At 44.6% G+C, this 27,479-nt stretch overlaps 1 protein-coding gene across 7 annotated transcripts in view; it reads left to right on the top strand.

Annotated features, from left to right (window-relative positions):
- sema4ba (sema domain, immunoglobulin domain (Ig), transmembrane domain (TM) and short cytoplasmic domain, (semaphorin) 4Ba) overlaps nt 1–27,479 on the top strand; it is a 475,024-nt gene that overhangs the window by 357,963 nt on the left and 89,582 nt on the right. For all 7 annotated transcript variants that reach the window (XM_072564765.1, XM_072564767.1, XM_072564766.1 and 4 more), the window contains one exon: nt 5,373–5,729. In XM_072564765.1, coding sequence (XP_072420866.1) covers nt 5,612–5,729 — 118 coding nt within the window. In that variant the 5' untranslated portion in view covers nt 5,373–5,611. The remainder of the gene's footprint in view (nt 1–5,372; nt 5,730–27,479) is intronic.

Genomic DNA, 27,479 nt, shown 5'->3' with positions numbered 1-27,479 from the left:
ACAGTTGTGCTACGCTGCACGAGTTGCATGCTGTTTTTGCAGCTGCTGGATACATTGGAGATATCTTGCTGCATCCACTGTGATCTCCCCTTCACAGTGATGTGTGTTGGAAAGCGAGGAACATGCAACCTCAGCGTGATTGAACTAACAGTTTTTAGTTTTGGTTTTTGGTTCATCTTGTATATGAGTCTCTTTGATGGTTGCTGTAACTCCCTGAGCACATGCTTTGTATTTCTAAAATTGCAAACATTGGTTGGAATCTTGTGTACCCCCCCTCAATGGTGGGTTTGATGGGATTTAATCAGGCAGGAAGGTAGATCTTCCCACTGTCAACTGAAGTCCATAAGCGGACAATTGATACCCACTTCAGGGCTTCTACCCACTATTATTGGTACTAGCCCCTCAATGCAAGTTGAGGGGGGTGGTGGCGGGGGTCAAGACATTGTCATCTTTGCTTGCAGGCTCCAAGAAGTTGGGGGGGTGGGGGAAGCTGGTCAGAGGAACTCAGTGTCTCATCATAGTATCCCTACAGTGTGGAGCAGGCCAATTGACCCATTAAGTCCACACTGACCACCTGAAAAGCATCCCACCCAGACTCAACCCACCCCTATAACACTGCATTTCCCATGGCCAATCCATTTAACCTGCACATCTTTGGACTGTAGGAAGAAACCGGACAACCCAGAGCAAACCCAGACACTGGGAGAGCATGCAAACTCCACACAACAGTCGCCCAGGACTGGAATTGAACCTGGGTCTCTGGCGCTGTGAGACAGCAGTGCTAACCACAGAGTCACTGTGCCACCTCGGGTCAGGAGGTGTTGGTTGGCTGGGAACTGTGCCCCACACTTGCTGCTGATCCTTCCACTCACCCTGTGCCCCTGCCCCAGCCCATACCACAACTCCCTTCTTGCCATCACTCACCTGTGGCCTGGCGCCATCGTTGAACTTCAACTGTGGGTGCATGCCATACCAGAAGTGGCCACTACCTGTTTGGTGGCACTGCTCAGTACTCTGGTGGACTGGCGTCTGTAAGTGGATGGGAGCTCGAGTTCCATGGGATCCTTGATCCTGAGAGAAGAAACCCCCCCCGCCCTCTCTCATAGAGTACCTGAGAGCTACAAGATGCAGCAGGTCTTAATCAAAAAAAGGGGCATGGAGCTCTCCAGCAGCCAAGATACCCACATCACCCTTACAAGAATCTGTCCATTAAATTGCTTTACTTGATAGAGCAGATGAATGCATGGCTGAGGAACTGGTGTATGAGAGAAGGATTCACATTTTTGGATCATTGGAATCTCTTTTGGGGTAGAAATGACCTGTACAAGAAGGACGGTTTGCACCTAAATTGGAAGGGGACTAATATACTGGCAGGGAGATTTGCTAGAACTGCTTGGGAGGATTTAAACTAGTAAGGTGGGGGGGGTGGGGGGTGGGACCTGGGGAGATAGTGAGGAAAGAGATCGATCTGAGAAGGGTACAGCTGAGAACAGAAGTGAGTCAAACAGTCAGGGCAGGCAGGGACAAGGTAGGACTAATAAATTGAACTGCATTTATTTCAAAGCAAGGGGCCTAACAGGGAAGGCAGATGAACCCAGGGCATGGTTAGGAATATAGGACTGGGATATCATAGCAATTACAGAAACATGGCTCTGGCATCTTAATGTTCCAGGATATAAATGCTACAGGAAGGATAGAAAGGGAGGCAAGAGAGAAGGGGGTGTGGCCTTTTTGATAAGGGAGAGCATTACAGCTGTGCTGTGGAAGGATATTCCAGGAAATACATCCAGGGAAGTTATTTGGGTGGAACTGAGAAATAAGAAAAGGATGATCACCTTACTGAGATTGTATTATAGACCCCCTAATAGCCAGAGGGAAATTGAGAAACAAACTTGTAAGGAGATCTCAGCTATCTGTAAGAATAATTGGGTGGTTATGGTAGGGGATTTTAACTTTCCAAACATCAACTGGGACTGCCATAGTGTTAAAAGGATTAGATGGAGAGGAATTTCTTAAGTGTGTACAAGACAATTTTCTGATTCAATATGTGGATGTACCTACGAGAGAAGGTGCAAAACTTGACCTACTCTTGGGAAATAAGGCAGGGCAGGTGACTGAGGTGTCAGTGGGGGAGCACTTTGGGGCAGCGACCATAATTCTATTCGTTTTAAAATAGTGATGGAAAAGGATAGACCCGATCTAAAAGTTGAAGTTCTAAATTGGAGAAAGGCCAATTTTGACAGTATTAGGCAAGAGCTTTTGAAAGCTGATTGGACGCAGATGTTCGCAGGTAAAGGGATGGCTGGAAAATGGGAAGCCTTCAGAAATGAGATAACAAGAATCCAGAGAAAGTATATTCCTGTCAGGGTGAAAGGGAAGGCTGGTAGGTATAGGGAATGCTGGATGACTAAAGAAATTGAGGGTTTGTTTAAGAAAAGGAAGGAAGCATATGTCAGGTTTGGATAGGATAGATCGAGTGAATCCTTAGAAGAGTATAAAGGAAGTAGGAGTATACTTAAGAGGGAAATCAGGAGGGAAAAAGGGGGACATGAGATAGCTTTGGCAAATAGAATTAAGGAGAATATAAAGGGTTTTTACAAATATATTAAAGACAAAAGTGTAACTAGGGAGAGAATAGGGCCCCTCAAAGATCAGCAAGGTGGCCTTTGTGTGGAGCCACAGAAAATGGGGGAGATACTAAATGAATATTTTGCATCAGTATTTACTGTGGAAAAGGATATGGAAGATATAGACTGTAGGGAAATAGATGTCAACATCTTGCAAAATGTCCAGATTACAGAGGAGGAAGTGCTGGATGCCTTGAAATGGTTAAAGGTGGATAAATCCCCAGGACCTGATCAGGTGTACCTGAGAACTCTATGGGAAGCTAGAGAAGTGAATGCTGGGCCTTTTGCTGAGGTATTTGTCTCATTGATAGTCACAGGTGAGCTGCCGGACGACTGGAGGTTGGCAAACGTGGGGCCACTGTTTAAGAAGGGCGGTAAAGACAAGCCAGGGAACTATAGACTGGTGAGCCTGACCTCAGTGGTGGGCAAGTTGTTGGAGGGAATCCTGAGGGACAGGATGTATGTGTATTTCGAAGGGCAAGGACTGATTCTGGATAGTCAACATGACATTGTGCGTGGGAAATCATGTCTCACAAACTTGACTGAGTTTTTTGAAGAAGTACCAAAGAGGATTGATGAGGGCAGAGCAGTAGATGTGATCTATATGGACTTCAGTAAGGTGTTCGGCAAGGTTCCCAATGGGAGACTGATTAGCAAGGTTAGATCTCATGGAATACAGGGAGAACTAGCCAGTTGGAAACAGAACTGGCTCAAAGGTAGAAGACAGAGGGTGGTGGTGGAAGGTTGTTTTTCAGACTGGAGGCCTGTGACCAGTGGAGTGCCACAAGGATTGGTGCTGGGCCCTCTACTTTTTGTCATTTACATAAATGATTTGGATGTGAGCATAAGAGGTACAGTTAGTAAGTTTGCAGATGACACCAATATTGGAGGTGTAGTGGACAGCGAAGAGGGTTACCTCAGATTACAACAGGATCTTGACCAGATGGGCCAATGGGCTGAGAAGTGGCAGATGGAGTTTAATTCAGTTTGAATTTGGAAGGACTTGCTAGTTGAGCAGCATAGATCAAGTAGTGGAGGAGCATAGGGAAATGGATCAGGGGTCAAACTGAGTGTCAACAACATGGTTATGAAAACTGATGTGTTTTCAGACGATGCTGTTGGAATGTAGTCAAGTGCGAGGAGAGGACACCGGATGGACAACAGATGTTGTGGTGTGGGAGCACTAATGGAAAGCATCCCACTTGATTCTCCAGCTATGCCTGGATGGAAGTAGGAGGAACCAGTCCCACACAGTGAGGCTATGAGGGAGGATGGTGGAGTGATAGATCTCTGCAAGAGACTGCACACTGCTGAGAAAGAAACACGTTGTTCATTTTGCTTTATCAGGACAAATGCAAGAGTGCCAAAGTTCAAAGAATCACAACAACTGACACTCCCTGGAGTTTGGATTGCTCTGATTGTTTGAAATGCCTTGCCTTGTCATCCAGCTGGGTGGGACCATGATCTCCTGGTTCCACTTTTATCCATCCAGTTAACTGACGAGAATCTGTTGCAATGGTTTCTCTTCCTACTCACACATTGATATCCACCAACTTCCTTTTGTCTCACACCAGCATTTTTCTCCTGTGAGAGAAATTGTTCCGATCGTGTGAAACATGGCATTCTTGCTTTTGATTCGTTGAATTTTGGCAAGGTTCAGTGTAACTTTCCAGCAATATTCAAATGTGGTGTCATCAAGCATCAGAAGACAGTACAGCAAACTTTGTTTCAAACAGCATCTTATGTTATGAACCAGGCGAAAGTGAGGACTACAGCTATTGGAGATTAGAGTCGCGAGTGTGGTGCTGGAAAAGCACAGCGGGTCAGGTAGCACCCGAGGAGTAGGAGAATCAATGTTTCATCAGGAATGAGGTTGGGAACCGAGGGGTTGGAGAGATAAATGGGAGGGGGGTAGGGCTGGGGAGTGCAATCGGTGGGTGGAGGTGGAGGTAAAGGTGATAGGTCTGAGAGGAGGGTGGGGTGGATAGGTGGGAAGAAAGTTTGACAGGTCATGAGGGTGGTGTCGAGTTGGTAGGTTGGAACTTCGAGAAGGTGGGGGGGGAAGGGAAATTGGCATTCTCAATAAACAGGCAAAAAATATATACCTCACAAAGTTTACTATCCAATTATTATAGATTTTTCATTTGTTTACCTCAATGTAAATATACTTGTTCATTCGAATGGCCACATGAAAATCAACAGTTGATTCAATTCTGAGTCAACTTCTCCTCAAATAACGCAATCTACCGCAATGTCCCAGTGGTCAGTTGAGGGTGTGAGTGAGAAGGCTGTCTGCTGGTAAGTTTTATTTAAGGCAAGGTTGCAATATTATTGAAATGCTTTCTGCTATAAGTAAAGTATAAAAATGATATATATACCCCATACATTGTATTTCTCTTAATTAGTGTGCGTTGATTATGTGGATCTCTTGATAATCTGGAATATTTGATCAACCAGCACATTCCTAGTCCCATTTGTGCTGGTTAGTAAAAGGTTTGCCGTATTGAAATCTGGCTGTAATCTCTGAGCAGCTTCAACAACATTCATTCAATCCATACCTTGATATTCAATAACTTTACTTTCTGCAGTCATTGATTCACTTCTAAGAAAAACAGAAATTGCTGGAAATTTTCCGTGGGTCTGGCAGCATCTTTGGAGAGAAATCAGAGATAACGTTTCAGGTCGAGTGCCCCTTCATCCGAACAGTCAATTCTAACTTGTTCTTGTTTACTCTTTGTGTTACAGATCCAGCTTTCAAGAAATAGGGAACCTGTTTGGATTCACTTCGGCTTGCAGAAACCAATTTGGAGAATCATCGCTGTTCTGCTAAGTATGCAGCATCCATTGCAGCCCTCTGATATCTCAGCAGTGCTGCTGAAGACTGTGTAACTTAATCAGTGGATTATAAACCAATTCTGAACCTTTGAGGACAAGACGACGGAAGCATTCTATCAATAAGATCTACCTCGAAGTGTGTCGCCACCATGACCCTGGACTTTCTGAGTTACCTGTTGCTAGCAGCAAGTACTTTATGTACAATTGGATTTACTCAGTCCCTTTCTAGGGAGGATGATGTTGTTCCAAGGATTGTTTTCGATTACAGTAAGTACATCTGCTCCAGATAGTGAAGTGTGGTAATGTGAAGTGATGTACCAGTTAATTGCTGTGTGCAATCTGGAGAAGATGATGCTGCCTTGTTTATTCAGTAGCTCACTTAGCTTCCTTCAGTGCCATCCTGTACAATGACTTGGAAGTGCTGATGTTGGACGGGGGTGGATAAAGTTAAAATTCACACAACACTGGGTTATGGTCCAACAGGTTTAGTTGGAAGCACTAGCTTTCGGAATGCTGCTCCTTCATCAGGTGGTTGTCCATCTGATGAAGGAGCAGGGCTCTGAAAGCTAGTGCTTCCAACTAAACCTGTTGGACTGTAACTTGGTGTTGTGTAATCCTGTACAATGGTAGACTTGGGTGGAAAGAGACAAGAGAGAGAGTGGTGGCGTAAGCATAATGTCATTGGATTACTGACCTGGAAAGGTCAGGTTTACAGTCTGGGGATATGGGTTCAAATCTCACTGCAGCTGTTGGAATTTAGATTCAACTAAAACATCTGGAATTGAAAGCTATTCTCAGCAGTGGTAACCATGATAGTTATCATTTCTCATGCTAACAATCCATTCTTCAGGGAAGGAAATCTGTTGTTCTTAGCTGGTCTGACCTACATGGGACTTCAGACCCAAAGCAATGTGGTTGATTCTGAAATGGCTGAGCAAGCTTCTCAGTTTAAGGCCAATTAGAGATAGGGAGTAAATACCAATAAAACCCACATCCTGTGAAACAATGTTTTAAAAACCCTGACATGTATTACTTGGGCCAATTGGCCTGTTTCTAAACCATCTCCCATATCAGCTCCTCTGGCCTGCTTTATTTAAATCGGCCACTTCTCTTCTTTTCACATGAGATCAGTTACGAGTAAGGTTGAGAGGAAAAAGGGTGTATTTATTTCTCTTCAAGAAAGCACATGCCAACTTAAACGCTGCGCCCAAAGAATTGTTAACTATTTCTCTTTCCCCTCAATCTCTGCAGTCTCCACACCTCTTGCTTGACACACATTAGTGACGGAAGATTAACATTGGTCAGCTTGCTCTTTGTACGTGCAGCTGGAGCTCATTATTACAGGCTTCATGGGAGATCGATCTTCCAGTTGTGACTTGGCTTCATACTCTGATCAAAGTAGTGAATCGCTTGGAAGCCGGCTTCCCCAGGCCTTCAGTAATGAGCATTCATGCTACACTGCTCTACAGAACAAACTAAAGTTCTGAACTCTTAATCTATAGGGCTACCAAATGCTTTCTGAATCATCTCAATCCATTAGGATGATCATTCTTAGTGAGTTTGGTGCATTTATTGACCAATTTGTGTTTGCTGGAGAATTCTGCAGCTTTAATCAATAATTGTTTGTAGTCAGATCGAAGCTGCCAATTACCAGTTCAGTTTCAGTGTTATTTAGATTTGCTTATTTTGTAAGAAATTAAAAGGTGGAAACTTGTTGACTAGTGTTATCAAATTCACCTGGTGTTGCCCTCGCCATCCGACAGCCAATACCACCGAGTCCAATAGAAGTGGCATTTTTGGTGCATGCCCCAGGATGCCAAGCGATATTGGCTGTTTAGTGTTCCTATCGAAAACTCCAGTAAGTCCACATTGAGGGCACACTTGGCATTTTTGCAACTGCATTGACTCTGCATTTCAGCTTCTTCTTATCATCACAACTGATCAATGATCTGTTCAATTAAACGTTATTGTCATTTTCTGAGCATAGGCAGTGGAGACATGGAAACATAGAAACATAGTCAATGGGACCAGGAATAGGCCATTTGGCCCTTCGAGCCTGCACCACCATTTAACACGATAACAGCTGATCATGCAATCTCAGTATCCCATTCCCACCCACTCCCCATACCCCTTCATCCCTTTAGCTGCAAGGGCCATGTCCAGCTCCCTCTTGAATCAATCTAATGAACTGGCCCCAACAGCTTCCTGTGGGAGAGAATTCCACAGGTTCATGACTCTCTGGGTGAAGAAATTCTTCCTCATCTGGGTCCTGAATGGCTTATCCCTTATTCTTAGACTCTGACCCCTTGTTCAGGAACTCCCCAACATTGGGACACCTACTCCCTAAGAGTTCATATCAGGAACTCGAGTACAGACTGTTCCCAATGTAGGGAGGACAGCCTTCACCCTTTTGAGTACTTCTAACATGACCTTTCACTCCACCCCAATCCTGATCTGTTTTCTAGGCTTGAGTCCACCATGCGTGTATACAGGGCAGCCCTCATATCCATGGGTCCGGTTTCCACGGTTTCAGTTACCCGTGGTTTACCATAGCCCGAACATATTATAGGGAACGTTCCAGAACCAGGGACCAGCAGGCTGCCAGGAAGATACGTTTCCCACTTAAATGAATGGGCTCACACCTACCCGCAGTTCTGGGGTTCTGCGGTGGGCCTTGGAACGTATGCCCAACGGGTACCTGGGGACTAGTGTACCAGGATTTACTCTCAATGGAATCAGTGGGAAGGAGAAGACTCTGATGGGCAGAGACCTTTAAGGAGCAGAAGCAAGTCCAAGAGCAGACGTTTCTAGAAAAGGCCAAGGGTATGATTAGGGAAGTCTCCTGAGGCAGCTGGAACATGAGGAGACCTCTCACCCTTGTCCAGGTGACTCCAAAACTCCAAACCTGTTTCCAGGATGCATTATCATCTCCTGCGTGTAGACAATGAATCTGTAATAAGGGAAGCAAGAGAAGACCATCCCCCTCCCCCCACACAGTATCAAGAATTGACATGGCATGGCAGTCAGAGTGGGTACCCTGGCGACATCAATTCACTGGTTGCTCTAAAAGCCCTCTGTGCCAGACACCAGACTTCTCAGGATACACTGGCTACATGCACCCCATGTCCACAGATACTGGCATCCAACATGTACAGATCTCAGAATCTTCATGGCTCGTCCCAATTCACTTCTGCACTTCAATATTGCACTGACACCTATCATTGCAATGTTGCGGCATGGACAGTGTGTGCAACGTCAGAGACAGGGTGACTGTGTATGAGGTGTCAGAGAGCAGATGGTGGCATTTACACTGGTGAAGGAGAGAAGGTCATTGAACTTCTTCCAACAAGTACTGGGCATTCCTCCAGTTGGTTAATACTGCACTGATCTGGGTGGCTACCTCAGACCAGGCTGGCATGGTCCGATATGATGGCCAGGTCTGGGGAAAGGGAACGCCTTGCCTGCCATGTGCAGGGTAATTATCATAGACTGACCCGGGCACCTCCGGGAGTTTATCCAGGTTCACAATGGTCTCCTAAATTTGGTGTGGGCTCCAGGGATGCAGCTACATTTGGGAATATCCCGGCAGTGGTGAGTTGTTCTGGGAGCAGTGCATGGAATCAGAGAGGTTTGGTGTCAAACCAGAGGGATGCCACTAGGGGCAGAGTAGATAGTTAATGAAGTGAGATTAGTGAGGTTCGGCAAGAAAACTCCAGGCCATGTGGCTAAAATGAAGTAAACATAACAGGTATGTAGCCAAAACAAATGGTAAAATTCAGTCTGTAGAGAGTTTTAGTGATAATGCTGTGAGTAGTTTAAACATACACGACACGCTACAACTTCTGGAAATAATGAGTGAGTACTTTGATAGTTTCTCAGGAGCAAAGTAATGTGTGACCCTTTCCAGAATCAGACAGCAGCAAGGGAAAAAGGATTCCGTTAACACCAGGCCAGTATTCCAGAGAGCCAGGGGATTCCAGTCTCATCGTGACATTTGAACATAGAACAGTACAGCACAGTGCAGGCCCTTCGGCCATCGATGTTATGCCGGCCTTTTATCCTACTCTAAAATCAAACTAATCTACATACCCTTCATTGTACTATCTTATATGTGCCTATCCAAGAGTCGCTTAAATGTCCCTAAAGTCTCTGACTCTACTACCACTGCTCGCAGTGCATTCCATGCACCCACCACACTCTGTGTAAAGAACCTATCTCTAACATCTCCCCTAAACCTTCCTCCAATCACCTTAAAATTATGCCCCCTCGTGATAGCCATTTCTGCCCTGGGAAAAAGTCTCTGGCTATCCACTCTATCCATGTCACTCATCATCTTGTCCACCTCTATCAAGCCACCTCTCATCCTTCTTCACTTCAATGAGAAAAGCCCGAGCTCCATCAACTTTTCTTCATAAGGCATGCCCTGCAGTCTAGGCAGCATCCTGGTAAATCTCCTCTGTACCCTCTATAAAGCTTCCACATCCTATGATGAGGCGGCCAGAACTGAATGTAATATTCCAAGTGTGGTCTATAGAGCTGCAGCATAATCTCGCGGCTCTTAAACTCAATCTCCCTGCTAATGAAAGCCAATACGCCATACACCTTCTTAACAACCCTACCAAATTGAGTGGCAACTTTGAGGGATCTGTGGACGTGGACCCTAAGATCCCTCTGTTCCTCCACACTGTCAAGAATCCTGCCTTTAACTCTGCATTCAGCATTCAAAATCGACCTTCCGAAATGAATCACTTCAAACTTTACCAGGTTAAACTCCATCTGCCACTTTTAAGCCCAATTCTGCATCCTGTCAATGTCCCGCTGCAACTTCCAACAGCCCTCCACACTATCCACAACTCCACCAACCTTTGGTGGAATTTAAATTCAATAAATCTGAAATCGAAAGCTAATCCCAGTCATGTGACAGTGAAACTATCATTGATCACTGTTTTAACACAGTCTTCACTAGGCCTTTGTAAAGTTATGGTCAGAAGCCCAAGTGGGTGCAATGGTTGCCATGGAGCTCCAGCCTAGTTATGGTGGCTGGTAAGGGTAACTGACTTCTTTCCCTAAAGGGTAAGCTTCTGAAACCTCTTCCCACTGCGACCCCATTTTGAGGCTTGAAACTTTTCATAGTCTCTCAGTGAGAGCTGAGAGAGCGGAACCTGTTACAGATGGAGCACAGCCGATATAGATAATGTACAGATTCTGCTATAACATGCGTTTCATTAACGCAAATTCACTATTATGCGATCGATGAATTGGGAACACTGTTTCTTAAGTTTGAACTTTTAAAACGTGTGTTGGATGGAATGCAATTACATCACCAACACTTTAAGTGTTGTTTCTAAAGTGTGATTTTCCTGTAAGTGGGGTTGCGCAAGAACTCAGCCATTGCATTACAAAAGAACTACCTGTACACAATATATAATGCTATAATGTAACCTGTTAACCACAGTGACTGACTTTTAACTGCCCTCTGAAATGACCTATAACAAGCCAAACAGTGAATGGTTATATCCCTATCACAGAAAAGGTTACATTTTTAAAAGTGCCATTCAGCCCATCAAAATTTTGAAAGCTGTACTGGATCAGTCCTGTTCTCTTGCTGCTTCCCCTTCTGCCTAAGTCACCGTTGAATTGGCTTCCACTGCCCCTTCAGGCTGCAGTGAATTGGCGAAACAGAAATCCAGGCAGCTGAGGAAATTTGGCATGACGGCGAATACCCTTGCCAATTTTTAAAGGTGCACCATCGAGAGCATTCTGTCTGGATGTATCACCACCCTGGTATGGCAACTGTACCACTTAAGATCGGAGATGGTTACAGAGAGTGGTGAACCCAGCCCAGATAATCACAAGGGCCAACCTTCCATCTATAGAATCCATCTACCAGGCCCACTGTCAAGGAAAGGCCGCCAGCATTCTCAAAGATCCATCCCACCCTGGCAATGTTTTTCTACAACCTCTACCATAGGGGAGAAGGTACAGAAGCCTGAACACACGCACCAGGCTGGTTTCATAACAGTTTCTACCCTACTGTTGTTCGAATACTGAATGGACTCACAAACTCTTAACATTTGCCTGTACCTGTGTTTTTGTTTTTGCCACTGTTTACCTATTATTTACTTATCTGTGCTACTCAACTCTGTGATCTGCCTGAATTGCTCACAACACAAAGCTTTCACTGTGCCTTGGTACACGTGACCATAAATTCAATTTAATTCAATTCAATTTAATTCAATTCAATTCAATCCGTGTCCCCTGGCCCTCTGGATTACCCGTCCCGTGACAATGCCCTAATTTTCCCTTTGTTGCTAAGGCGGATGCAGTGAGATATGATTGAGGATGTGGTTGTTGAGTCTGAGGCCGGGATGTCTTCACCTCACCTGTGTTCAAGCCTCGATGAGTAATCACTGCTGGCTCCTGTATCCCTTACTTAAAGGATAAACAGATTGCTTAAAGGTGTGTAAGCAGAAAACTCAGTCAGTGATTCTTGGAACATGTCTGTGCAGATTCTCACATATTGACACAGAACTGCTACGTTGCACTCCATCCCAAAGTCAGGGCAAGGAGCCAAAACATTAATCTTAGGTCACTGGGTAATCAACTTTGACACAGTTTTACACTGGGCAGGCATCAACATTTTTCACAGAAACAGGAAGGTTTATGTACATGTAGAATATGGAGCTTACAACAGTGTCAAACAAAGTAACACAGTGTAGTGGTTATGTTAGTAGTATTCCAGATTAATCACATCATTGGATGTTTGAGAGTTTAATTCTTTCTAACATGCTTTTTTGTGAAAGACCAGTGTCAGTAAAAGTAACCGTGAAAGTACAGAAAAGAGAAATGTTAGCCAGTTCACCAGAGCTGCAAGCCTCATCCCACTCCCATCCCGGCCTGTACATGCCTTCAAAGCCCACGCCAACTCTTAACCCCACCCTCTGAAATAGCCTGACAAACGACTCAGTTTGAAGAAACTTTATTGTCATGTTCTCAGGACAGTTAGGGATGAATGATAAGTGTCTGTCTCCCCAGTCCAGGACTAGGCAAAACAGAAGTCAAGAAACACATAGCCAAGAGATACGGAAAGGGAAGAATTAGAAAGGGACAATAAAAAACAAACTGCGACAGAGAGAAATTGTTGGCTCCATTTATGGCTATGTCGTTTCATGCGTTTGTTTTTACTCAGTTGCGGGATGAGGGCATCTCTGGCTAGGCCAGCATTTATTGCCCAGAGAACAGTTAAGAGTCAACGCATTGATGTGGGTCTGGAGTCAGGTAGGACAGACAGTTTCCATCCCTCAAGGACATCAGTAAACTAGATGGATTATTTGTTTTCTGATAATTGACAGCGGCTTGATGGTCATTAGTAGACCTTTAATTCCAGAATCATCTTGTTGAATTCAAATCCCACCATCTGCCAGAGTGGAATTTCAACCCTGGTCTCCAGAATATTAGCTGAGTTTCTGGGTTAATAGTCTAGCGATAATACCACAAGGCCATCACCTTCCCAGTTTTAATTGCACAGTTGATTTACTTTTCTTTTCTGTCCTTCTTTTTGCGGGTTGGGCTTTAGATTTCCATTGAATTTATTTCCTTTTCACTTGTGAGAAAATTACTGCAATTGATTTCTGCAAGACGGTTGACCAGGAAATTCTCCCTCTATTACCAGCTGACAGTTGACATATTTAGGCACTTCTCCACGTCTGACAAGTCCCTGTGTGGGAGTTGACCCCAGAATTGCTGACCTAGAGATAGGGACATTATCCTTGTGTTCCAGCAGCTCCTGCTGTCAGCTGAGGCTGATAAAAGCAGAGCATTCCATGTCTGGTGTAGACATTTTCGAATCAACCTGTTCCGATTTGTTGTGACACAACTTTGGAGCAGGTGGGGTTTAAACCCAGATCTTCAAGCCTAGAGACAAGAACAGTACTGCCATCCCGCAGGATCCTGTCATGTTTGGTACTTATTGAGTTAGATGTTTCAGAAGGTAGTATTTGGGCTATAGTTGGCACATCCATGCCTGGGAATAGGAAGTCGACCAGCCAGCAGGGTGGCTATCCAGGCACAAGGGGACTTCAGGTGTGGGTTGTATATATGGCTGCCCAAACAAATATCACTGGGCTTTGCTGGTCATTGCCAATGGAACCTCCACACCCCGCTCCGCCCCCCCCCCCCCCCCCCCCCCCGGCCCCCCCCCACAGCCTCTAGTATTATTACTTTCAATGTGAGGGTCAATCAGGAAGTTTAAGAACAAAAATGGAAAGCCAAGTTGATCCAGCAATAATTAAGGAATAATGAAGTAGTGGGAAATATCATGATAAAGGGAGATACAAAGAAGGAAGCAGATTGAGACATGAACCTTGTTTACTTCTATTGCTAATTGTTTTTTGTTATTTTTTTATTGGTAATGAATTCTGATCATTGTTCAAACTACACCATTTGGCTGTTTTTACATATTATGTTCTTAGTCATTGATGCACAGAATTGGCAGAATAAGGAATTGAACATGCTAAATGAACAGCCCAGTTTTCTGTCATAACTTTAAAAGTAATGGAATGATATGTACTGGGCCAGAATTGCAATGATACCAACTGACTCAACCATTTTTTGTTGCTGTCACATAAGGGAACACGTCTCTGCAGTCTGACACACACTGTTCTCACCATTGGGTCTGTGAGCTGTGATGATCGATGAGCAACCAGTTGCATTCAGCTTTCAAAATAGAATTGGCAGCATCTGCAGTGAGTCCACAAGATGTCACTGTGCTGTCCTGGTGGGCAGCATGACAGTATGGGTAACTGGTCCAGTGTTCGCTTTAGTGCAGACCAGACACATTACACGATCCTGGGCAACATAGACAAGCCTATTGGTTATAAAGCACTTTACTGCAATATAAAAATACAAGTCTTTCTTTCTCAGATTAATGTGTGACAAATGATAGTCCCCTGTCCTCATCCACAAGTAGCTACAAATGGTGATTCCTGTTGAAAGAGTTAATGTTGGATTCTGCATTAAGCCCCACATGATCTGATGATATCATACAGTCTTAAGTGGGGACAAAGTAGAGTTTAGCTTAAGATCCCAATGGGTCAGCTATGTCATCCCTGGTTCCCGATAGTCTTAGTAATTATGTGGAACTGGCCAATATAACATTTTATTTCATCAGCTTGTGTGCTGTGGGCATCACTGGCTGACCAGCATTCATTGCCCATCCCTGGTTGCCCTTGAGAAGGTGGTGGTGAGCTGTCCTCTTGAACCACTGCAGGTAGACACACAATGTTGTTGAGGAGGGAGTTCCAGGATTTGGACCTAGTGACACTGAAGGAGTGGTGATATATTTCCAAGTCAGGATGATAATTAGTGTGGTAGTGGTGTTCCCATGTATCTGATGCCCTTGTCCTTCCTGATGGTGGGTTTAGAAGCTGCTCTTTCAGGATCTTTGGAAAATTTCTGCAGTGCATCTTGTAGATGATACACATTGCTTCTAGTGAGCATCAGCGGTGGAAGGAATGGATTTTTATAGATGTGGTGCCAATCAAATAGGCTGCATTGACCTGGATGATGTCAAGCTCCTTGAGTGTTGTTGGAGAGTATATCATTACCCCTGAATTATGCCTTGCAGATTGTGGACAGGCTTTGGGGAGTCAGGAGATGAATTACTCTCTGCAAATTCATAGCATCTGACTTGCTCTGTTAGTCACTTATTTATATGGCAATTCCAGCACATTTTATGGTCAACCCTAGGATGTTGATCGTGGGAGATTCAGTGATGTAACACCATTGAATGCCAAGAAATGATGGTTAGGTTGTTGCATATTACAGATGATCATTGTCTGCATTTCTGTGGTTCAGATGTCACTTGTCATTTGTCAGCCCCAGTTTTTAGCAGGAAAATTGACGTTTCGGGCAAAAGCCCTTCATCAGGAGTACAGGCAGGGTGCCTCCAAGGTGGAGAGATATATGGTGGGTGGGAGGAGGCAGGGGAGAAGGTAGCAAACAGTACACTGGGTGAATGGGGGTGGGTATGGAGGTGATAGGTCAGAGGGGAGGGTGGGGGAAGGTAGCAAAGAGTACAATAGGTGAATGGGGGTGGGGATGGAGGTTATAGGTCAGAGGGGAGGGTGGAACGGATAGGTGGGAAGGGAGATTGGCAGGTAGGACAGGCCATGGGGACGGTGCTGAGCTGGAAGGATGGAACTGGGGTAAGGTGGGGGGGAGGGGAAATGAGGAAACTGTTGAAGTCCACATTGATGCCCTGGGGTTGAAGTGTTCCGAGGTGGAAGATGAGGCGTTCTTCCTCCAGGCGTCGGGTGGTGAGGGAGCGACAGTGGAGGAGGCCCAGGACCTGCATGTCCTTGGCAGAGTGGGAGGGGGAGTTGAAATGTTGGGCCACGGGGCGCTGGAGTTGATTGGTGCGGGTGTCCCGGACATGTTCCCTGAAGCGCTCTGCGAGGGGGCATCCAGTCTCCCCAATGTAGAGGAGACCGCATCGGGAGCAACGGATACAATTAATGATATTGGTGGATGTGCAGGTGAAACATTGATAGATGTGAGGGAGGAGGTGTTGGCGCAGGTTTTGCAGTTCCTGTGGTGGCAGGGGAAGGTGCCACGACAGGAGGGTGGTTTGTTTGGCGGCGTGGACCTGACCAGGTAGTCACAGAGGGAACGGTCTTTGTGGAAAGCTGAAAGGGGTGGGGAGGGAAACATATCCCTGGTGGTGGGGTCCGTTTGGAGGTGGCGGAAATGTCGGCGGATGGTGTGGTTTTATGTGAATGTTGGTAGGGTCGAAGGTGAGCACCGGGGCGTTCTGTCCTTGTCATGGTTGGAAGGGTGGGGCTTGAGGGCGGAAGTGCAGGATGTGGATGAGATGCCTTGGAGGGCATCCTTAACCATGTGGGAAGGGAAATTGCGATCTCTAAAGAAGGAGGCCATCTGATGTGTTCTGTGGTGGAACTGGTCCTCCTGGGAGCAGATACGGCGGAGGCGGAGGAATTGGGAATACGGGATGGCATTTTTGCAGGAGATAGGGTGTGAAGAGGTGTAATCAAGGTAGCTGTGGGAGTCGGTGGGTTTGTAAAAAATCTGTGTCAAGTCGGTCGTCATTAATGGAGATGGAGAGGTCCAGGAAGGAGAGGGAGGTGCCAGAGATGGTCCAGGTGAATTTAAGTTCAGGGTGGAATGTGTTGGTGAAGTTGATGAAGTGCTCAGCCTCCTCGCAGGAGCACGAGGTGGCGCCAATGCAGTCATCAATGTAGTGGAGGAAGAGATGGGGAGTGGTGCCAGTGTAACTACGGAAGATGGACTGTTCTACATAGCTGACAAAGAGACAGGCATAGCTGGGGCCCATACAGGTGCCCATGGCTACCCCTTTGGTCTGGAGGAAGTGGGAGGATTCCAAGGAGAAATTGTTAAGGGTGAGGACCAGTTCAGCCAAACGAGTGAGAATGTCAGTGGAAGGGTGCAGTTGGGGTCATTGGGAGAGGAAGAAATGGAGGGCTTGGAGGCCCTGGTCATGGCGGATAGAGGTGTAGAGGGATTGGATGTCCATGGTGAAGATGAGGTGTTGTGGGCCGGGGAAACAGAAGTCTTGGAGGAGGTGGAGGGCGTGGGTGGTGTCTTGAATGTATGTGGGGAGTTCCTGGACTAGGGGGGATAGGTCAGTATCAAGGTAGGTGGAGATGAGTTTGATGGGGCAGGAGCAGGCTGAGACAATGGGTCGGCCAGGGTGGTCAGGCTTGTGGATCTTGGGAAGGAGGTAGAATCAGGCAGTGCAGGATAATGGACTATGAGGTTGGAAGCTGTGGGTGGGAGATCTCCTGAGGTGATGAGGTTCTGTATGGTCTGGGAGATGATGGTTTGGTGATGGGGTGGTGGGGTCATGGTTGAGGGGGCAGTAGGAGGAGGTGTCTTCGAGTTGGCGTCTGGCTTCAGTGGTGTAGAGGTCAGTGCACCAAACTAGCACTGCACCCCCTTTATCTGCTGGTTTGATGGTGAGGTTGGGATTGGATCAGAGGGATTGGAGGGCTGCGCGTTGTGAGGTTGGAGTGGGGGAGGGGGTTAGACAGTTTGAGGCGGTTAATGTCTTGGCGGCAATTGGAAATGAAGAGGTTGAGGGCAGGTAATAGGCCAGCGCGGGGTATCCAGGTGGATGCAGTGTGTTGGAGGTGGGCGAAGGGGTCCTCGGAAGGTGGGCGGGAGTCCTGATTGTGAAAGTAAGCTCGGAGGCGGAGGCAGGAGAAGAGGTGTTCTCAGCCCCAGCCTGGACATTGACCAAGTCTTGTTACATTTGGATATGGACTGCTCCGGTTTCTGAGGAGTTGCAAATGGTGCTGAACATTGTGCAGTCATTGGCAAACATTACCACTTCTGATCTTATGATGGAGGGGATGTCATTGATGAAGCAGCTGAAGGTGTTTGGGACTAGGACACTACTTGAGGGCCTTCTGCAGTCCCAGAGCTGAGATGACTGACATTAACAACCATGACTACCTTCCTTTATACCAGTATGCCTCCAACCAGCTGGGAGTATTCCCTCTGGTTCCCATTGATTCCAGTTTGGTTAGGCAGCCTTGATGCCAAGAGCTGTCACTTTCACCCTACCTCTTTTGTCTTTGTTTGAACCAAGACTGTAATGAGATCAGAAGCTGTGTGACCCTCGTGGAACCCAAACTGCTATCATGCAGTAGACTACATCATTGTTGATACAGATGCCTCTTCTCATTAGGACTCACTCCTGATTCATCCCTTCGCAATGTTCATCAAACAGGCACCTTTGAGCTAGTATAGAAAGGCACACCAAGGAGAAAGCTGCCTTTCTGCTACTCTGTATCTAACCTTGTGCTGTTCTTGTCCTGGGAGTATTTGATACGTAGCCACATTAAGGAAGCTTTACTTTCAGTTTAAAAGAGTAGAGGGACCTTTACTCTGTATCTGTCCCCATGTTGGGCCTGCCTTGGGAGCGTTTGATGGGACTGCATAGAGCAAGGTTTACAGAGTCCCATCAAACGCTCCAGGGCAGGCACAACATGGGGACAGATACAGAGTAAAGCTCCCTCTATGGGGACAGTGTGGAAGGAACTTTACGTCCAGCTTACTTTCAGTATAAAAGAATAGAACAAACTTTACTCTGTATCTGACTTCGTCCTGGGAGTGACTGATGGGGATACTGTTGAGGAAACTTTACTATGTGTCTAATCCCCTGTTATCCCTGTCCTGACAGTATTTGATATGGACAGTGTAGAGGGGTTTCTACTCTGCTTCTAATCCAGTGCAATTCCTGTCCTGGGAATGGTTGATGGGGGCAGTGGAAAGGGTGATTTACTTTCAGTTTAAAAGAGCGGACAGGAGAATTGGTGACCAGCACTCTATCCCAGCTCTTAGCTCTATCCCACTCTATCCCAGTTATTAGCTGGGGCTAGTTTGTTCTACAAACATACAACAATTCCTCATACTATGATTGGTCTCTACATAGTTTGATAGGGGATTTTCACCTCTGCTGTGCATATTGGGATAGTGACACTTCACGATCAAGAATTACTGCTCTATTGAGAGAAACATTTAAAGAGAAGCTTAAACTAAGAAAAGGAATAGGACTGTAAAACCAGTTAATTATGCTCCAACCTACTGTTTTAAATAAATATTTATTGTTTTGGTTTGAGGTTGGACTCCTCATGCCTAGAATGTTTTTGATGTTAAAACCGGAACTTGTTTCATTCTCATCACAGCTTCTGATGCCAGTTTGGTAACAGGATTAGCCGCTGCTGCTGCTATTTCATGGAGCAGGGGTTGAGGTTAGTCCACGGGATAGATTCAAGTTCCACACCCCGACACTTCAGCACATAATCCAGGGTGCTGTTCCAGTGCAGTCACTGACCGAGTCAGCGTTGCACTGTTGGAAATGCCATCCATGAGATTGGCCATAAGGCTGCCCTCACTGGTGTACATCAAAATCCCACAGAACTAATTTGGAAAAGAGCTTAATTATAATTGAAAATGCGTTGGGTTGTCTTGAAATTGTGAAAGGCGCTGTGTAAATGCAAGTTCTTTCTTCCTATTATTCACAAGGTTTCTGGTTGGAATAATCAGATGCACAAGCAGTAATCTCCTCATCACGTACTGAAATCATTGTGCTGTTCAGCACAGATGAGTGCCTAATATTAAAGTTCTGGCAGGGTGTCTGTTTGAAGTTATAAATAAACACCCTCTCATTGAAGTTGAAATATCTTGCAGCTGTTTTGTAATGAGCTTCCTGATGTCCAGGACAGACCAATGGCAGCTAGCTCCTTAAAAGGGCATGGATCTCATTCTTATTAAAAATGAAGTGTTCTACATACATTCTCTTCTCCTGTTTTCAATTATGTCAATGTGATGAAATGCATGATTTCATCAGCTCTGTGTGATGCCATCACACCACATTTGCCTGAAACCTCTCTATCCCCCGTTTGGTCTTTGAAAGAGACGTCATTCCTTTCGATGCTCTCTCCCTGATGGAGGAGAGTTCAGTTTTTGCAAAAGAGTCCAATCACAGGAAGCACGCTGTCACTAAACTCTTTCCAAGACTCCTCCAACTCACTGAAGACTACTTACATATCCCCCAACCCCTTCTCCTTCCTGTTTATATGGCATCATTTTAAATGCAGGTTATCCCAGTTTATTATACTAAGGATAAATTGAACAATTTATTTAGGTTTTGTGGCAATGCTGCCAGGGACAGCTATATGGCTCAGTGGTTAGTACTGCTGCCCTTCAGCGCCAGGGGTGTGGGTTCAATCCCAGCCTTGGGTGCCTGGCCGTGTGAGGATTGCACATTCTCCCTGTGTCTGTGCAGGTTCCCTCTGGGTTCCTTCCACAGTCGGAAGATATGCAGGTTCAGAGCAATAGCCAGCATCTCTGAGCTCTCCTGTACATCATTGAGGCCAAGTCATGGTAATCTGACCAAACAGCAAGGCTACCACCACCACACACACTGCTGGGTTCAAAAATAATGCTCACTCACCATCTTCTCCACGGTAGCCGTGAGTGGGCAATAGAGGGCAGCCTTGTCATTCAGAGAACCCCCCCCCCCCACCTTTTAAAGAACAGTTTATTGTGTGTAAGGCATTATGGGACATCTTGAGGTTGAGAAAGACATTATATAAATACAAATTCCATTTTCTGTTTTTCTTTTCATTTCATCTTCACCTTCCCACCTCTGTTGTATGACAATTCCCCGTGCAGTCATTCTGATAACTCGCTTTCTAGAGCGTCTCGGGTTTAATTTTCAAGCTCCTGCTTTATAAACATTTCACATTGCCTCTAAAATATGGTCATTGTTCTCACTGCTGTTGTAGCATTGGAGTGGCTTCATTAGTTTACTGACCTTACTTGGTCATTATTGTCCTCAGCTACCAGATGTTAAGATTTCTGTGATTCTGTAATTTCTTATGTGTGACCAAGATGGGCAGGATCTGTGCCTTCACCAGTGCTTCTGTATTTTGATGATATTAATTGTATTGCATTAAGTCCAGAGCACTACCTCTGAATTAATCTCTGTTTCAAAGCTATTTAAGCTCATGCACAAAAGGACCTGGCTTTAAATTCTAGCCTCAAGATAAAGTGCATGGCACTGTATGTGGCTGTTCAAGCCAGCACATTCCTGATCACCACTTATTGGGAAATAGCGCCTCTTGCAAATAAATACAAAAATGTGGGGGAAATATCTGTTGTCTTCAAACTATGAATTGACATTATTTGCTAGCATAATTTTTCTAATTATGGCTTGGCTAAGTACTTTGGGACATTATTCTTCTCTGAGGGTGTTCCTGAAATGCAGGTTATTGTACAGGTGGAGAAATACATCCATTTAAGATGATAGTTGGGCTTGTCATTTGATGCATATGTATATGCTATAAGCTACATCTATAAACAGAAATTTATGTGGGTAAAAGGGATTCTTACATACATTGCATCTTTCTCATTGGCAGTGCCCATGACCCCTTTCTCCCAATCGCTGCTGCATTCCCATGGCAACACCCTGACCAATCAAAGTCTATCTACTGGTACTAAGATTAACAATTAACTATTCCTTCCAACAATGGCCCAACCAATCAGCATTCTCGCCTCATGCTTTATAAATTGGCGTCCCTTCTTACAAGTCTGTTTCCTGCCTCCTCGTCCTAATGGGTGTAAGAAGAAAACTTTGTCCCCTTTAATAAAATTAAAATGCCGTTCATGGTGGAAATCTGAAATAAAATCAAAAAATGCTGGAGAAACTCAACAGGTCTGGCAGCATTTTAAGAGAGAGAAACACAGTTAAAGTTTGTACTCTTAAGAAACACCGCAAAGTGTGTGGTAGATGATTACAGGCAACAATAGTTCACTCCTGGTATTTAAGAAACCATTATCACCGTTAATGATACTTTCTCAGTCCCCTTGGTTTGGATCGAATGCTGCTCACTGTGCCTTTTCTCCCCTTAATTTAACTCGAATGTATCCAATTGTAAAACCACTAGCTGTGGAGATTGCATTCGCATTCCAACTTCTGCTATTTTTGCAGCTTATGTTTAGCCTTCTCTTATCATTTGCACTTTCTATTCCATACAATTACAGCTGTTCTCTTCCCATGTCAAATACATAGCTAGCGACTTCTAGCGCCTACCATCTCATTTTGGTGAAAGGTTGGAATCAAGGTCCAGATGTCTTTCAGTCACACTGAGGCGTAGCGCTTTGTGAACAGGACCAGGGAGGAGAGTGCACTGAAAGAGTGTTAACTATTACAGTGAACCCCTTACGCAGCAAAACCGACATAAATCTCCCAGTGGTGCCTCGCTGAGTAATTATGCTAACAGGCCATAAAACACACCCAGAGGGAGAACAGTCATGCCCTGCCCTGCTCATGTTTGCAGAGATGTTGCAGGTGACAAGCTCTGCGGTAAGTCTGATCATGAGAAGTTGTTGAGTTAGTGCTTCTGAAATAGCAAATAAAAACAGGGACTGCGTTGGAAGATTTCTTTTGAAGCGGAGTTCTTTTGGGCTATGAATTATGTAAGAGTTCAACATCCTGGAGGAATTCATAGGCCTCCAGATGCTGCCAAAATGATAAGGAGCAAATTGTCAGCAGCCGGGGAGCTATTGAGGTAATAAATAGAATCTGGCTGGGGGATCCATTGAGAAAGCCCATAGTGGGAGAAAATGAGGACTGCAGATGCTGGAGAACAGCGCTGAAAAATGTGTTGCTGGAAAAGCACAGCAGGTCAGGCAGCATCCAAGAAGCGGGAGAATCGACGTTTCAGGCATAAGCCCTTCTTCAGGAAGCCCATTGTACCAAGCATCAGTCAACTGGACAATGAATGTGTGTGTTGCAGGAGCAGCACTTTTTCCTGGAACATGCTTCATGCGCACCAGTATTTTTGTGACTGATATATTTTCGCAGACAGATCATTACACATTGCTTCAGGGTTACTCCTTAGAACCAACAGTGTCTCCAGGCTCCATAGTCATTATTTGGTGGAGTCATTAACAGCTTATCATAAATCCTATTCTTATTGCGTAACATCAGCTGTCAGTTGTGACGAAGCAATGGGAGAAATTTACCAGACTGACAGGCAGCAATATCTTGGCACACCTTCACCTTCCCTGCAATCGTTTTGCTTCAGTTGCCCAAGGCCAAAGTAGTTTAGCCTTATCTGTTTACATTCTTTATACACACATCCAACAGCTTTAGGACACTGAAAAGCCTGCATGGCTCTTCATTACATTTCAGCACTTTGGAGAAACCTGTTTTGAAATTTCTTTTTCCCGTGCTCATAAATGGAGAATATATGTGGGGGGATGTGGAGACTGTATTTGTGGGCTGCAAGTTTTCGTTGGACTATTGGTACCAACTTGTGTTACATACTTGGGAAGGTGATGCGTTTCAAGATTGAATAATCTATCAACTCTGCAACAACACAGAAATCGGATTGAGACACCGAGACTTTAAGGGATTGGATTTTTGAGGTTTGAGATGTGCCTAAATCTGCCTGACTGTAGGTTGCATGCTACTTGTATTGCGATGTGGAGCAGGAGTTTGGTCCGACAACAATTGGTGTACGTTGCACAGTTCTGGACTGCATTTTATAAAAGCAATGTAGAAACCCTGGAAATGTGCAAAGAAACATTTGTCAGAATGCGACCAGAACTCTTAACATGAAGTGAGCCTTATACTTGCATGAGATGTGGGTGACACGGCTAAGGCCAGCATTTAGAAACAAAAGAAACTAGGAGTAGATGCAGGCCAATCGGCCCTTCTAGCCTGCTCCACAACTCAACAGGAACATTGCTGATCCTGTATCTTGATGCAATATTCCCACTTTCTTCCTGTTCTCCTTGATGCTTTTAAAATCTAGAAATGTATCTATCTCTTTCTTTGACTATGCTTTGTAACTTGGCCTCCACTGCCTTCTGTGATAGAGAATTCACAGGTTCAATACCCTTTGATTGAAGAAATATTTCCTCATCTCAGTCCAAAATGGTCTGCCCTGTATCCTAAGACTGTGGTCCCTGGTTCTAGACTCACCCAACCAGGGGAAACATCTCCCTGCATCAAAGTCTTGCCCAGTCCAGATAAAATTTAATATGCTCCAAATTTGTAATCTATCCCTCATTCTCCTTAAGATGAATGGCTTTTGAGGGGTAGGTTTACACCCCATTTGAAGTGATATGTCAGCTAGACAAGGTAAGGCCAGCACATTTACTTTCATGATGGGTTTTCCCACCATTTGATGATTGCTATCATTGTCACCATTACTGAGATTAGCTATCAACTCTGGACGAATTAATTGAATTTAAATTCCAGCACTGTGCTGGGATTTGAACCAAAATCCCCAGAGCATTAGCCTGTACCTCTGAGTTATTAGCACATCACGAACTTCCCCAGAGGCTGAACAGGATGGGACTCTTTTCTCTTGGAAAGATAAAGCTGAGGGGGGTGACTGTTTGGCACCTATAGGATTATGGAAGCATTTAATTGCGTAGAAATTGAGAAGATGCTCCCACTTCTGAGGAGCATAAATTGAAGGCAATAATAACAACAATTTTCATTTATACAGACCTACTTACAGATTAAAATGCCCCAGGGTGGATGTTACTAATGAGTATACTAAGACCAGTGGGGACGTCAGGAGGAATTTCTTTTGTCAGAAAATGGTTTGGTTGTGGAGTTCTCTGCTGCAAGGAATGGGTGAGACAAGCCTCCTGCTTGTCTGCTTTAGGTAATATGAATAGCATGGATGGACAAGGAAGCTAGTTAAGTATCTGAGGGAATTGAATGCTAGGATTGGACACAAGGGTAAGAGGAACAGAAACACCAGAGAGCTCAAATGTCCTTTCTCTCTTTCTATTATTTATCTATGACAAATAATTGCATCAAATCCTATATCAAAAACAGCTGGAAGTTTTAAATAAAATTTAGGTTATCAATTTCTACGTCATTTTTGTTTAGAGGACCATATTGTCAGTCCGCAAGAGTTTTTATTCAAGATTACTGCTTGTGTCTAACAAGACTTTGCTCATTCATTGCTGCTTGGCCGTGGAGTGTTCATTAGTTAGTCCGGATTTGTCTGCATATCTGTAACCTGTGGAAAATGCAAAACAACAGACAGGAACATTCAATTATACAGTTTTTATCCAAATACCAATGGTTTTAAATTAAAAGATGACAAGAGACTAATGACTGTGAGGGTGATTGCTTTGGTAACTTTGAGTTCTCTGGATCCATGAAGTTTCTGAGTAAAAACTGCTTTATAAAGAACAAATGCGTTTACTTTACCTTATCATTAAGGAGAAATTTGAACTTGATAGTAATGAGGCTTTATTCTGCTGCATAATTTGAAAAGGCATTCAGTTTAACATAATCACGAATGCAAGCATGAAGCAATTCATGAATGTTTCTTTAAGTTTTTTTGTAGTTATTTCCAAATGATAACTACTTGGACATGTTTGGCGGAAGTGTTTGAAATATTTGGCCTTGTCCTTTTGTTCTCTCTTTGACTGCTGTCTCACCACCCAGTCGGCACTGTATCTCTCAGAGTAATAACTCATGCCATCTGCTGCTGTGTCCCTCACATTGACAATCTCTTTCATTTCAGACCACCTTTGCATAAAATTATTTCATAACAGATAATAATAAGCTTCATAGACTACTCTGGTTGGAGTAACAAATGGATATTGGTGCAAATACATGCTAATAGATACATTTTAACAATACTCCCTAGAGCTCAGTCAATATTTTACTATTTGCTCTAGTGTTTGATGTTTCAATTTCTCTTCTGAATTATAATCTTCATCATGATCACAGTTGTGACTCCCAAGTGCACAGGCCTTGCAAGATAATGAACAGCTTGTTTTAGCAAAGTGCCCTTATATCTTCAGGCCATTTAAAATATTTAGCAATTAATAACTTTCAAAGTGCACTCAATGTTATAAAGGTAGATAAGACAGCCTCTCTGCATACAAATAACAGGGCAATAAATACAGTCATCAATCAGTCTTTTTGTTTGGTGATACTGATTAATGGCCTAAACTCAGGGGGAGCCTTCTCTGCTCTGCGTCAAATGGTGCCTGGGGCGTTTGTGAGTTCATTTAAACATTCAGCTGATATCTCAGCTTGGCAAAAGTGAGGACTGCAGATGCTGGAAACCAGAATTTAGATCAGAGTGGTTCTGGAAAAGCACAGCAGGTCAGGCAGCATCCGAGGAGCAGGAAAATCGATGTTTCGGGCAAAAGCTTTTCATCAAGAATAGAGGCAGGAAGCCTCCAGGGTAGAGAGATAAATGTGGTGTGAGGTTGGGGAGAAGGTAGCAAAGAGTACAATAGGTGAATGAGGGTGGGGATGGACGTGATAGGTCAGAGAGGAGGGTGGGGGAAGATAGCAAAGAGTACAATAGGTGAATGGGGGTAGGGATGGAGGTGATAGGTCAGAGGGGAGGGTGGAGTGGATAGGTGCAAAGGGAGATTGGCAGGTAGGACAGGTCATGGGGACGGTGCTGAGCTGGAAGGATGGAACTAGGGTAAGGTGAGGGGGAGGGGAAATGAGGAAACTGGTGAAGTCCACATTGATGCCCTGGGGTTGAAGTGTCCCGAGGCGGAAGATGAGGCGTTCTTCCTTCAGGCGTTGGGTGGTGAGGGAGCGGCAGTGGAGGAGGCCCAGGACCTGCATGTCTTCAGCAGAGTGTTGTTTCAGCTTAACATTCCACCTGAAAGAGTATGCCTCTGACAGTGCCAGTGTTGCCTCCACTGGACTGGAGAGTCATACAGGAGCAGGGTTTAAATCCAAAGCCTGACTGGAAAAGATCGACCTACTGAATACTGTGTGCTGCCCATGATTTAGTAATTTGTACAAGTAAGCTGCAAATAGGAGGTTCTTTGAGGTTGAGGTCTGTGATGATTTGCAGATGCTGGTGTTGGACTGGGATGTACAAAGTTACAAATCAACAACACCAGGTTATACATCAACAGGTTTAATTGGAAGCACTAGCTTTCAGAGCGCCGCTCCTTCATCAGGTGGTTGGTCTGTGATAAATTCAACACAGGTTGGATAGGAGTAGTCTACCCACCTACTCCCTGGAGGGAATAATCAATTGATTGTGTGTCCTTTTTTATCCTACTGTCTATAAATGTATAACATTCCAATTTATAGCCAAGATAATAATGCATTAGTACATCCAGCATTATAGTTTCAAAGGAGTTTTTTTCATTAATTTTTAAAGTACACAGCACTTGTCAATCCTAGAGAAGATAGCTACAATTGGCAAGAGCTTAACTCAGGATTTTACCCAGATTAGGGGAGTCGAAAACTAGAGGACATAGGTTTAAGGTGAAAGGGGAAAGATTTAAAAGGGACCTAAGGGGCAACTTCTTCACACAGAGGGTGATGTGTGTATGGAATGAGCTGCCAGAGGAAGTGGTGGCGGCTGGTACAATTACAACATTTAAAAGATATCTAGATGGCTATATGAATAAGAAGGGTTTAAAGGGATATTGGCCAAATGCTAGCAA

Source organism: Chiloscyllium punctatum, chromosome 48, assembly GCF_047496795.1.
Source record: "Chiloscyllium punctatum isolate Juve2018m chromosome 48, sChiPun1.3, whole genome shotgun sequence".
NCBI classification, from domain to species: Eukaryota; Metazoa; Chordata; class Chondrichthyes; order Orectolobiformes; family Hemiscylliidae; genus Chiloscyllium; species Chiloscyllium punctatum.
Note: the sequence above shows the minus strand (reverse complement) of the source record. Positions and strands in the feature narration are given on the sequence as shown.